This window comes from Cuculus canorus, chromosome 6, assembly GCF_017976375.1.
Source record: "Cuculus canorus isolate bCucCan1 chromosome 6, bCucCan1.pri, whole genome shotgun sequence".
Taxonomy (NCBI): Eukaryota; Metazoa; Chordata; class Aves; order Cuculiformes; family Cuculidae; genus Cuculus; species Cuculus canorus.
The window spans coordinates 1,368,317-1,382,013 of NC_071406.1; the positions used below are offsets into that span (position 1 = coordinate 1,368,317).

General features: G+C 52.0%; 1 protein-coding gene across 1 annotated transcript; it reads left to right on the forward strand.

Moving 5' to 3' along the window:
• The first annotated feature begins 1,293 nt into the window (after positions 1 to 1,293).
• On the forward strand, positions 1,294 to 8,666 carry RPRM (reprimo, TP53 dependent G2 arrest mediator homolog). The gene is made up of 2 exons (XM_054070698.1): positions 1,294 to 1,764; positions 7,100 to 8,666. Exon 1 carries the CDS (start codon positions 1,351 to 1,353, stop codon positions 1,660 to 1,662), a length of 312 nt encoding a protein of 103 aa, XP_053926673.1. The 5' UTR covers positions 1,294 to 1,350; the 3' UTR covers positions 1,663 to 1,764; positions 7,100 to 8,666.
• Positions 8,667 to 13,697: the final 5,031 nt, after the last annotated feature.

The following is a 13,697-nucleotide window of genomic DNA, read 5'->3' on the forward strand; positions in this document are numbered from 1 at the left end:
ATTCGGACATCTCTTTCCTCTGGCTAAAATAACAGCCAGCATTCCGCTGCTAATTAGAATTAATACTGTCTTCTTCCTCCAACAGTAAAAACAAAATGTTCCTGGCGAATCCCATCTGATAAGGCAGCAAAGCTCATCCAGCCCGGCCTCGGAGGTGGGCTGCGCTCGGCTCTGCGTTGAGGGGACCCTGCATGGGAACCGCCACCCCCAAAGCCCTGTGCCGACAGGACGGGGTGCATCCACACAGGGCGTGAGCAGAGGGTCACCCTCGGGCTCTGGAGTGTTGTGGCAGTTCATGAAATAGCCTCCACACTAAGATAATCAGCCACAAGGGGCTCAGAAAACATCACGTTTCCATGCCTGGCCTCCACGCCCCTGATAGTTCATTGCCGTGAGGATGGGCTGCGGGCAGGGTAAGGTGCTGCGTGGCCATTGCGGCCCACCCTGCCATGGGCACTGCTGGCTTGGAGAGCCCACAGCAGCTCCCGGCACACGGAGTCATAGAATCATAGGATGGTTTTGTGTTGGAAGGGACCTCACAGCCCATCCAGTGCCACCCCTGCCATGGGCAGGGACACCTCCCACTGGCTCAGGGGCTCCAAGCCCCATCCAACCTGGCCTGGAACCCCTCCAGGGATGGGGCAGCCCCCACTGCTCTGGGCAACCTGGGCCAGGACCTCCCCACCTGAACAGCAAAACAGTTCTGCCTAAGATCTCATCTCCATCTCACCTCTTTCAGCTTAAAACTCTCCCCCCTCATCCCATCCCTGCCCTCCCTGATCCAGAGCCCCTCCCCAGCTTTCCTGGAGCCCCTTTCAGCACTGGGAGCTGCTCTAAGGTCTCCCCACAGCCTTCTCCTCTCCAGGGTGAACCACCCCAACTCTCTCAGCCTGTCCTCAGAGCAGAGGGGCTCATGTCCCTCTCGGTCCTCCTCTTCCCTCCTGCCCATCGCCTCCCCTTTCCCATTCCCCTTCCTCTGCCCGTCCCTACTCCCCTCTCCCTCTCCCAGCCTCTCTCCTTCTTCCTCCTCCTCCTCCTCCTCCTCCACCTCTCCCTCCTGTCCCCCCATTTCCACTCTCTCCCCTCTCCTCCCTCCATCCCCTCTCCTCCTCCATCTCCTCTCCTCTCCTCTCCTCTCCTCTCCTCTCCTCTCCTCTCCTCTCCTCTCCTCTCCTCTCCTCTCCTCTCCTCTCCTCTCCTCCGTCCCCTCTCCCCCCATTCTCCCCCCTCCTCCCCCCCTCCCCTGCGCTCCCCCCCCGCTCCCGGTCCCCTCCTCCCCCGGGCGGGGGGCGGTCCCGGCGCTGGGCTGCCTGCCGGGTCCCCGCGGGCGCTGCGGGGCTGCGGATCGGGATGAGCGGCGGCACGGCGGCGGCGGGGCTGGCGGCGGGGGCGCTGGAGCTGGAGCGGGCGCTGCGCTGCTGCACGGCCGCCTCGGTGGTGACGGACGGCGGGCAGCCCCCCGCGCCGCCCGACGAGCGCAGCCTCTACATCGTGCGCGTGGTGCAGATCGCCGTCATGTGCGTCCTCGCCCTCACCGTCGTCTTCGGCATCTTCTTCCTCGGCTGCAACCTCCTCATCAAGTCCGAAGGGATGATTAACTTTCTGGTCAAGGACCGGCGCCCGTCCAAAGAGGTGGAGGCGGTGGTGGTGGGACCGTACTGAGCGCCCGGCGCCTCCGCGCCGCCGCCGCGGGGCCGGTTCTGCCCCCGCCGGCCGAGAGCGAGCCGCGACGCGCCCGAGTAAAACCTGCTCTGATGGCAACAGGTCTGCGCTCCTCCTTCCTCCGCGGGCACCGCTGCCTCCCCTCGAGGGTCGGCGCTCTCCTTCCTTTCCTTCCTGCTGCCTCCCCTCGAGGGTCTGGGTTTTTTTTTCCTTCGTGCTGCCTCCCCTCGAGGGTCGGGGTTCTTTCCTTCGGGGTTACCGATGCCTCCCCTCGAGGGTCTGGGGTTTTTTTCCTTCGTGCTGTCTCCCTTCGAGGGTCGGGGCTCTCCTTTCCTTCCTACTGCCTCCCCTCGAGGGTGGAGGTTCTTCTTTCCCCCGTGCTGCCTCCCCTCGAGGGTCTGGGGCTTTTTTCCTTCGTGCTGCCTCCCCTCGAGGGTCGGGGCTCTCCTTTCCCCTGTGCTGCCTCCCCTCGAGGGTCGGGGCTCTCCTTTCCCCCGTGCTGCCTCCCCTCGAGGGTCGGGGCTCTCCTTTCCCCCCTGCTGCTTCCCCTCGAGGGTGGGGGTTCTTTCCTCCGCGGTCACCGGTGCCTCCCGTCGAGGTCCGGGTCCCCCTTCCCCCCGCGGTGCCCCCGTCGGGGCTCCATCCCCGGCGCTCGGGATGCAGCAGGCGCCCCGCGCTCCCTCCCCGCAGGTTTTTGCCTCCAAGCTGAGCTGAAGCTGCATTTTCCTCTCGTTTTCCTGGCGTTCTCCTCGCTTTCCGCGGCTCCCCGGGTTGCCGCCGGCGGGCAGGACCGGCACCCTGCTCCAGGGGCGAGATGTGCCCGTGGGGACGGGAGGGACCCCCTTCCCTGGGTCACAATCGTGGAATCATTCAGGCTGGAAAAGACCTCTTAAGATCACCCAGTCCGACCCTCGGCCGCGGGTTGGGGAGCGACTCGGCACACCCCACCCGTGACCCTCTCCGTCCGAGTCGCACTCCGTCAATCCGCTACGTGTACTTTCTATGAACCCTCCTGGAAGCCTCGCCAACAGGTGACTGCCCACGGGCACATCCAAGGGAGGGAGAAATTCCTCCCTGCGCAGGATTTTATGATTTATTTCCCTTATTTCTCTCTCCTGAGAGGTTTGCACAGCTCTTTATCACCTCCCCGGGGGGGCTGCGCCGGTTGTTGGTGATAAATCGATGGATCCCCGTTTGCTGCAGGACTGGATCCAGCCTAAAGCCTTGCTCGGACCACAGCGGCGGGATGGGGGCAAAAAAAAGCTCCCGGAACCGCCTTGCGAGAAAATAGCTCGCGTGACACCCCAAGTCCTGCAGTAAGGCTGCTAATTATCAATATTGATTAACGCCCGTGAGAATCAGGGGGGTTTCTGGAGCAGCCGTGCAGGCTTGGCGCTGCTTGGTTGGTGGTGAGCTGATGGGAAGGTGGATGAGCCACCGGATCGTTAGGATTCTTCTTGTACCTCGAATCCCATGTTTAGTTTTGGACCCCTCACTACAAGGAGCTGGAGCGTGTCCGGAGAAGGGAACAGAGCTGGGAAGGAGCTGGAGAATAAGGGTTATGAGGGGACCTGGGGCTCTTTAGCCTGGAGAACTAAATGAGGGGAGACCTCATCGCTCTGAGGTAGACCTCATGGCTCTCTACAACTGCCTGAAAGGAGGTTGTGGTGAGGTGGGTGATGGGCTCTTCTCCCAAGTGACAGATGATAAGATGAGAGGGAATGGCCTCAAGTTCTTCCAGGGGAGGTTTAGATTGGACATCAGGAAAAATTTCTTCCCCAAAAAGGTTCTCAGGCCCTGGCAGAGGCTGCCCAGGGAGGTGGTGGAGTCCCCATCCCTGGAGGGGTTTAAAAGACGGGTGGATGAGGTGCTTAGACATATGATTTAGCCGGGGACAGGTACGGTTGGACTTGATGATCTCAAACGTTTTTTCCAACCTAGGGATTCTAAGCTTCTATGATTTTATCTTTAAATTATCTTTAGGAGACGTTAGCAGATGTTTCTCTTTTGATTGAGGAGGTGAAACAGCATTTACAAAGCACACCTGAGCTGGAAGGGGATGGAATGGGGCTGGAGTCTGAGACAGCCAACTTTTAGTAGAAAATGAGACAAACCAGAGTATCTCAATGCCTTCCGATTCCTTCAGCAGAAAACTCAGCCTGTACTCACTCATTTACAGCTGCGTTAAAGGGAAAGACAAAGAACAGACCTGCCTGTTCTCTGGGGAACAAATAAGCCATGGACTTTGTCATTACATCAAAATAAATGTCACTGAGCCATCTATCAGCCAAAACATCAGAAATGACAGATAAAGCAGAATATTAGTATAATAACGGAGGAAACTCCTAATTTAGATGTTTCAGTCATTACAAAGCATTTCCAACTTGCGGTCTTGCAGAGAACACAATCTTTCCCGTAATCTGACTTGCAAGGAGTGCACTGTGTGTTCGAACATTTTTTGAGAGCCACATTTATTAAGTGCTTTTTATTAGTTGTAGCAAATGCTTGAAGTATAATACATTTTGATCAGCCTTTGCCAGAAGCCACAGCTTTTTCCAACACTGTAAATCACAAAATCATAAAACCATAGAATGATTTGGGTTGGAAAGTTCCTCAAAGCCCATCCAGTTCCACCTGTGCCACGGGCAGGGACACCTCCCACTGGATCAGGTTGCTCCAAGCCCCATCCTACCTGGCCTGGAACACCTCTGTGGCCTCCTCTGGACCCATTCCAACAGATCCGTATCCCTCTTATGTTGGGGATTCCAGAACACAAATCCGAGGCACGGCAAACTTCTGGGTCTGTAATGAAACTGCAGAGTCTTCAGCCCCAGCCCAAGAGCATCCATGACCCCAGTGCCTCTCACCTGAAGACCCCTTACAAGGGGAGATCCTCCACCCTAATAAAGCACCTGTGACTCTCTAATCCCTACAAAGACACCTCATTGTAGGCAGAGAATGGTTAGGAAGAGGGATTTTCCACCTGTGTGTTCAAGGAGCAGGAGTCTCATGGTGAACATAGCTTTTTCAGATCAGTGCATGCATCATTCCAGGGATGCTTTTAGACAAGCGCATGGAAAGCTGCTAGGAGACCACCTAGGAGAGTCTGTGGTGACAACAAGTAGAGCCCTCCCAGCTCCTTGCACACACACTGGAAACAAAATCCACCTTCCTGCAGTGCTGAGACGTTAGAAAGTGGGTGAATTTGGGGTAAAGCCAGGGCAAGTACCCAAAGGAGGGCTCCACCGCCTTGTAGTTGGCTTGAAGATAGTCTGAAGAGCTGACCTGCTTCTTCATACTTGTCCCTTGTTTCTTCACCTTAGATAGTAGAGTATGTTCAGTTTTACCACCACAACTTGAGGGCTCTTTCGTTGATGTGCATCCCCATTTCTCCATGTTTCCATCCATGACATTCCTAGAGGAGTAGAAGATGAGAGTCACCTGGTAGATCAGACCAGCTCTCATTAGTGGGCAGACATGAGCTTTGAGAGGAGACATTCCCGATTTGCGAGGAAACCGTGCCGCTTGTGCTGCTCAGTGACTGCTCGTGGGGGCAGGACTTTGGAGCAGGACCTCTCCCAGAAGGATTCACACTGGGACCTCTCATGCAGCCTCTCAATGACTGCTCAGAGAGTGCAATGCCCAAAAAGTCCATACAGCCCCAACCTCAGAAGGTCCCTACCGTGGTACCATTAGCAATTCTTGTTGAGTATTGACATAAACAAGCTCAGATCTCACTTTTCTTTGGGTCAAGGTTAAGTAGCCTCACCTCAGGCTGTCTGCATACCTAATTACTGTCTACAAGCAATGACATCATTGCTCTTGCCTTGAATTAAAACAGCGGTGCCCACACAGCAGAGCTCTGGGCCACCTCAGCCCTCGTGCTCAGACTTTGCTGCCAGTGTGCAAAACACCAGAGCCTGAGCTCCTTCTGAGCATAAACACCCACCAAAGATCATCCTCATCGCGCCTCGGCAGCTGCCCAAATGGCACCCGATGTCTCAGGTGCCTCTCGGCTCATCCCCTCTCTCCTCCCAGTTAGCCAGGGACGCGGGCTTGGGAACACACAATAATAGATTTCATTTTTTTAGCTCAAACCCCACGCTAACCCTCCAGGACAAAAATCAAGAGGCACCTTAGCCTCTTCCCAGAGGCCCTCTGAAGGGGTTTGTTCGATATTCTAAATGGGATAGGCTTATTAAAAACACTCCGGCAGCTGCAATTGCTTTTAGATAACCCCGTGAATGCACTCAGGCTGAATGTGTCTGCGTGGCCGTACAACTTTAATTGTGTGCTCTCCACTTCTTGTTGCTAATAACCCCTGATGTACGCTGAAAAGATAGATGCACTTCGGCAGCTCAGACACATGCAGGTGTGGGGCTTTATTCCAGTCTCATATTCAGGCAATATTCACTTTTTATAGCTTTAATAAGGAAAATAAGAGTCTTCCGTTCATTTGCAGTTAAAACAACCAAACTTCACCGTAAGTGACAGGCACAGCTTTATGATTTGCCTTAATATTTGTCACCTTAAGTCACCATCGAACGATCCCAGCTCATGCAGTGCATCCAGTGCTGGGCACTCGCCTCGGACCAGGGCTGGGAACCTGCCATGGGAATGTGTTCCCCAAAACACCTTCACGTTCAGCTAGGCAACCCGTTTTAACATGCAGCCCTGGCTGCGTTTGAGCCCATATTAATTATCATTAAAGAATGAGTCATTAGAAGTGCTCCTTCTTTCTCGACAGCCCTGTTTGTGCGCATGAATGGATGATGCTGTTGCCAATTGATTTCAGCAAACCGTGTCGGGGCTGCCTAAGCCGTAACACTGAGGGACAGCGAGTAGTCTATATCATAAAACAGCGGCGTCCTTTCCGTAATTAGGGTTTAAACTTGCTGTCCAAAAATGTACTTTTCCTGTTAGCTCACTGTTAGCTGGTGAGAGCTGTCGCCCAGCTTGCCTGGAGCTTTGCTCACAGACGATTCAGCCGGCTGAGCTGCTCCTCCTCTCCGCTGCACCATTACCAGCGCGGTAATACAGGATTTTGATTGAAAGAGAGAGAAAAAAGGAGTGAGAGAAGGCAGAAAGCAGTGGGAAGTGTACAGAAAAGGGAGGAAAGGACCGTGAATGGCACTGAGGGGCAACAAACTGAACCTTAACGGGAAGGAAAGCTTTCTTTTTGTAGAATCACCAAATAGAATAGAATCATGAAGTGGACTGGGGTGGAAGGGACCTCAAAGCCCATCCAGTCCCACCCCTGCCATGGGCAGGGACACCTCCCACTGGATCAGGGGCTCCAAGCCCCATCCAACCTGGCCTGGAACCCCTCCAGGGATGGGGCAGCCCCCACTGCTCTGGGCACCCTGGGCCAGGGCCTCCCTACCTGAACAGCAGAACATTTCTTCCCGAGATCTCATCTCAATCTCCCCTCTTTCAGCTGTCCTGTCCTCGTACGGGAGGTGCTCCAGCCCTCGGATCATCTCTGTGGCTTCCTTGTGACATCCTCCAACAGCTCCGTGCCCTTCCAGTGCTGAGGACTCGGATCTGAACAGGGAAAGCTCACCGGCGGGTCTGCAGCGCCCGAGCTCTGGGCGAAGGCGGATCACCCATGGGCTTCAGCCCCCCGGTGCTGCTGGGCTGCTGCTGCTCCGGGCTCTGCATCCCCAGCACCTCCTGGGGGATCCCCCAGGGCACCGCTCTCCAGGCTTCTTCCCTCAGTCCGGCCAGAGCCACCGCACCATCCCATAACCAGCAAACACGGATGGCCGCTGCGGAGACTGTTTTTAGAGCTGTCCAGAGCACCTTTGTGTGAAGGCTTTGTTTTTCTCTTGTCCCAAACCTGCGTACGTGCTTGAATGCAAAACTTTAACAGCACCATCTTCTCCCTTCCCTCCTTCTCTGAATATAAATCCAAGCCAAGCGATATTGGTGACCACACAGTTCCTCCTCTCTGTAATTTATTTGTAGCAGGGTGCTTTCTTTTATGGGACACCTTTATTTTTTAATGCCAAAAATTAGATGTCATTTATCACTGGGGAGCAGACACAGTCACTGAGGAGAGAAACCAAAGGAAGCTCCTCAGGACTCAGCGTATCCATCACTTTGGCCACCAGCAGCTTGGGACCTATTCCGCCGTTACAGAACGTATTTTTAGCACATGGAAAAACAGTGTCATGAGCACATGATATGAAAAACATACAAAGCAATATATCACTTTTATGTCCTATAGTCCATCATAATCAGGTTAGGATGTTTTTTTCCCCCCAACTTCCTTCTATTTTGGAAGCCTCTCCAGGGAGGTAGGCTGTAGGAACGGAATGGCCCATCAAACCCACAGTGGCTGTACGCAAAGCCATCCGCCACGTTGAAGGAGATAGAGCGGCACAGCACCAGGATGAAGAAGGAGGACTGGAGACAAAGGAGAAGGTGGTGGTGGGACCTTGCAAAGGCAGGGGAGTTGCTGCCCACCAACGCTGCCCTGGGTGATGGTGTGCAGCACCGTGCCCTCTGCGCAGGGCAAATTCTCTTTCTTTTCTTTCGTTTTAGCTACTTTAATTTCCTGTGTGTCGCAGCAAATGCAGGCAGAAGAAAACAAAACCACCCTTTTGAGCAGAGATCTCACATGGGATTCAAAGAAAGGAGCAGGCCACTTACTTTAAGCGATAATACAGTGGGGACATAAAAGCAGAAGAGATGACCCTCACTACCTTGCCGGGAAAGTGAGGTCTGAGTTCTTCCCCAGCTCTGGACAATAGAATTGTAGAATCATGGAATGGTTTGGGTCAGAAGGGACCTCAAAGCCCATGCAGTCCCACCCCTGCCATGGGCAGGGACACCTCCCACTGGCTCAGGGGCTCCAAGCCCCATCCAACCTGGCCTGGAACCCCTCCAGGGATGGGGCAGCCCCCACTGCTCTGGGCACCCTGGGCCAGGGCCTCCCCACCTGAACAGCAAAACATTTCTCCCTAAGATCTCATCTCAATCTCCCCTCTTTCAGCTGAAAACCATTCCCTTCATCCTGTCCCTGCCCCCCCTGATCCAGAGCCCCTCCCCACCTTTCTTGGAGCCCCTTTCAGCACTGGAAGCTGCTCTAAGGTCTCCTTGGAGCCTTCTCTTCTCCAGGCTGAACAACCCCAACTCTCTCAGTCTGTCGGCGATGAAGGGATGAGCACAAGAGTTCACCCACAGGCATTGGGCCTAAAGCAAAGTTAGGGATGATGTTGGAATGTGAGGAATGTAAATTTACTTGCACATAAAATCTAAGGTTTGCTTTGTGCTTTATTTGTGAATCTACAATGAAGTAAATTGGATATTAGGAAAAAATTCCTTCCTGACAGAGCGGTGAAGCCCTGGCAGAGGCTGCCCAGGGCAGGGGTGAAGTCTCCACTCCTGGAGGGGTTCAAAATATATGTAGACGTGGCACTGTGGGCCATGGTTTAGCGGTCACGGTGGGGTTGGGCTGATGGTTGACTGGGTGAGCTTAGAGGGCTTTTCCAACCTTAACGATTCTGTGATTCTCTGATTCTCTGAAGTAATGAAGTGGTAGTGCCTGCTCTGGTTTGATCCTGGATAACAAAAGGTGGTGTGTAAACCCCACTCAGATACCACTGACAAACTGGCAAGTGGGAAGATGAGCATTGAAACTCATCAAGTACCTGCAGAAACTTATAAAGAAAGAAATATGCATTAAAAACAATATGTACTCTTGGACAAAGAAATGGAAACAAGACTGCTGAATGTACCATACACATCTACCGGGTAACCTGAATGTCTTGGAGATGAGCCCTGTCCAGAAAAGATGGGCTGGAAGAGACCAGGATGGAACAGAGCGATTGTGCTGGTTTGTAGGAAAATCCTGCAAATGAGTGATATTAGGCTGTGGAATAATCTTTATAGGAAAGATATAAAAATTCTTTTATTTACAACTTCTATTCTAAAACTAAGACTATTCTCTCTATGGGATATTTATGCGTCTGCAAGAAGCTGGATCTGGTCCTCTAATACAGTCTCTCCGTCATTGTCTGATAAAGTTCCCCGGTTAAGCTAATTGCTGTGTTTTGCTGAAGCTACGGGAATGGAAAGTGCCAATCATGCTGTAAATATTAATTACACATAACAACTACTCAAAGGTTATCAAGCAAAGAAAACAAGCTGAGTGACACTTGCAATTTAAAGAAGGGGAGGAAAAAAAGCAGTTTTCTTTAATTCCCTCCCCCTGCAGAACACCACTGGCTGTTTGACAGCAAGGGAGATGTTCCCCTCCTGTTACCGTCAGGGCATTTGTGTGTGTAATGGAACTGCCACTCAAAGCTTTCAAAATATATAGTCAGGGTGTCACAAATCCATGCAAACGTTCATTAAAAACCCCACGTGGTTAAGGAAAGCTACGTCTCCCCTTCCTGTTGCCAGATATAAACTCAGAGCTGCTGCTGAGCACGCATCTGAGATGGTGATCGTTGAGATTCTTTGAAGCTCTTCCTCCCAGATAAGCCCACGTTGCAATCATGCACAACCCACCCCCTTGTCTCACATCAGTGTGAGGAGCAGAAAGATTGGGTTCACACGTGCTCCTTTGCAGAGAATCATCAAGGTTGGAAAAGACCTCTAAGATCATTCAGCCCAACCATCAGCCCAACCCCACCGTGCCTGCTGAACCATGTCCCAAAGCGCTGCAGCTACACACTATTTGAACCCCTCCCGGGATGGAGACTCCACCCCTGCCCTGGGCAGCCTCTGCCAGGGCTTCTCTACTCATTCCATAAAGGAATTTTTCCCAATATCCAATTTGAACCTCCCTAGGCCATTTCCTCTCATCTCATCACTTGTTACTTGGGAGCAGAGCCCGGCACCCACCTCACCACAGCCTCCTTTCCAGGAGCTGCAGAGAGCGATGAGGTCTCCCCTCAGCCTCCTCCTCTCCAGACTGAGCAGCCCCAGAGCCCTCAACTGTCCTGGCAGTGAGGGGCCCAAACCCCAGGATTTGAGCTGCAGCCTCATCAGCACCAAGTACAGGAGGACGATCCCTTCCCTGCTCCGAATCTCACTCCCCATCCACTGCACCAATATTAATCCCATCAGTAAATACTGATAACTCCGTCTCTCTGGTTTGCAGTGGGGCAAACCTCCTTGGCTTTCCTATGTCACATTGGAAGAGAGGAAACCACCCGTTATCTTAAGCGATTTTGTTCTTTGCATGCTCTCTGTACTTGCTATCACTTTTCAAATCATACACTGTGACCATTTTTATACATAAATGATGTCTTGAACTTGAATAAAGCACTGAGACAGGATATTCTTTAAAGAAGGAATTAATTACCTTTGGGGGGGGGGGAAGAAGCGTGATTGGAAAACGGAGCACAGCAGGTATTAGCTAATGATACCCAGCATTTGTCATGGACAGACAATGAAAATACATTAATTAAAAGCAGGCCTTAGGGAAAATATTATTACATTTTTCTGTAATAAAAGCTAAAGGCTTCCAGGAGATCCGTTGTGCTGCGTTGGGGCTGTACAGTGGGGCTGTTCAGTTAACTTGATTAAACACATGATGTTGGGTGCTTGGCAAGACATGGAACGGCAGCTCATTGCCGTGGGAGAGGGAGAAGAAGGATGGGTCCTCACAGGGGACTTGAGAGACTCAACATATCCGGGAGGTGGGCGAGGCTTCAGCTCCTGACTAAACGACACAATTTAAATAGATCCTGTTTACCCTCTCTCAGTGGATAAACTGCAACCCTGCACACAATCCAGTGACTTTCCTAGATCAAAGAAGTGTGGATCAAGGGAGAAAAACACCATTTCATATATTGTACCTAAGCTCGGTCAATGCTGCCCGTGGCACAGACCGTACCTGCGGGAGTTCAACCGTACCTGTGGGAAGTGTGAATTAGACAATAAAAGCGCTTTTAATAAAAGTCTTCTGCCAAGCATTGACATTCTGTCATTTGCAAACTAAGAGCCAAGAGCATTTAAAGCCTTTAGAGCCTTGTACTATTTTTAATTGTCATTAAAGGGCAATACTGTGCAGCGATGCTGACGTCCCATTCCTACCACGGCTCAGTACCACGTCTATCCAGGACGTGCAACTTCATTCTAGCGTTGCTGTCCAGTTGGGCAAGGAGATAATAGCTGGCTTCATTTCTCAGCAGCGTCGCAAAGGTTCATTCCTCTGATTGATTGAACAGAGGGCTTTTAGCAAGACATCGGCCTCTTGGAAAATGTGAGCTGCCATTGATCCAGCCTAGTGCTTGGAGAGGAAAGCCCTAAAACAATTTCTCCTGCTCTTAACCAGTCCCAGCAGGACCAATAGCCCCTGCTTTAGCGAGGGAGATGAGGTGCAAGAGGCAATCAGGTGGTGGTGGCTGAACTCCCAGCCAGGAGGAAAGTTCTTCAATTATTCTTGAAATTCTTATGTCAAAATTCCAAATGAATTCTGACAACCCACACACGCCCGGAATGTGGAAAACCGTGAAGCAGTTTGAGCCATTATCTGTCATTGCTGTGCTCTCCCTCGGAGCCAGAGCGCACACATCCTCTTCTTCACTGCTTGGACCACTCCATGGATGCTGCTGGACAGGCACTATGAAGGAGGTTTCACTACGGCATGCATGGGAAACAGTGTTTGATCAGAGAAATGATGGTCAATTTAATAATAAAGTGGGAGTTTTGTCGGTTCCAGAAGTTTTACAACACCCTTTTTTAAATAGCAAACCACAGCAAAGGGACATTATCATAGAATCGCTTGGCTGGAATAGACCTTTGAGATCACCGAGCCCAACCATCCCTGCCCACTGCTAAACCAGATCCCTGACCACATTAATACCTGCCTTTTAAACCCCTCCAGGGATGGAGACTCCACCCCCATCCCTGGGCAGCCTCTGCCAGGGCCTGAGAACCCCTTCTGTGAAGAACTTTTCCCTGATTTCCAGTCTGACCCTGTCCTGGTGCAGCCTGAGGCCATTCCCTCTCATCCTATCACCTGTCACTTGGGAGAAGAGCCCAGCACCCACCTCACTACAACCTCCTTTCAGGCAGTTGTAGACAGTGATGAGGTCTCCCCGCAACCTCCTTTTCTCCAGGCGTGGAACTCCAACGCGGGAAAATGGAAAAAGACTGAAGCCAAGTAGTAAAACCGCTCACAGAATGGGATATTCACCTTTGGAAGAGAAATGATAGACTGATCTAAAGGTGATGGATAGTCACACTTACGTCCTGGGCACTCTTCCAAGGAGTGACAATCCTGGAAAGATTCCTCTCGCAGAGAAGGACGTCTATGGCAGAGACCTGAGTCCTTGCAATGAGTCATCTCACAGGGCAAGAGGAGATGTGAAAGGGTCTGAATGAGTCTCCGTGAGTGCTCCGAGAGCTGAGAGTGGCAGTCCTTAAATGGAGAAAAAAATGGTGGTGGATGTGCAAGCTCAGGAGGACTGGAGCTTTGCCTTTTATAGCTGATAGTGCCTCTGGCCTAAGAGCCTCATGCTTTTAGTTCCCATTTTCCTTTACATCCACAAAAAGGTATCACCCGAGACAGGTCCTGCTAAATGGACACTGGAAAACAGGATGGCGAGCATCAGAGAGAAGATGCTACCTTTCATTTGAGCTGGGGGCTCTGGATTGCAGCAGCATCCCTGCTTTTTCCTACAAACACTCCAAAGACACACGATTCCCCCAGTTATACAGTCCAGCCCCCGACCCCGGAACGCAATCCCTACACCCCAACGCTGATCCTACCAAAACACTACGAGCTGTTGTACCCCACGGATTCAATATAAGAGGAAACCACTCATTATAAAAGCAAGTATAAATACCAAAATTATAAGTGTGGCCAAGTCTTAGTATATCCTGCCTAAAGTAAGGATTTATTTCCTTCACCCGATTCCTGGAGGAGCAGTCAGCATCACCAGGGCAGCTGCACCTGCACCCCATTGCTCCCTGGGTTTGCACAGGGTCGTGGCTGCCACCCAGCAGAAACGCACCAAATATTCCTACTCACTTTCCCCCATGGTTTTGTTATTAAAAGGACCACAATTTCTAGC

Coding starts and splice junctions, on each gene's coding strand:
- RPRM (XM_054070698.1), top strand. CDS start 1,351: ATGAGCGGCGGCACGGCGGCGGCGGGGCTGGCGGCGGGGGCGCTGGAG.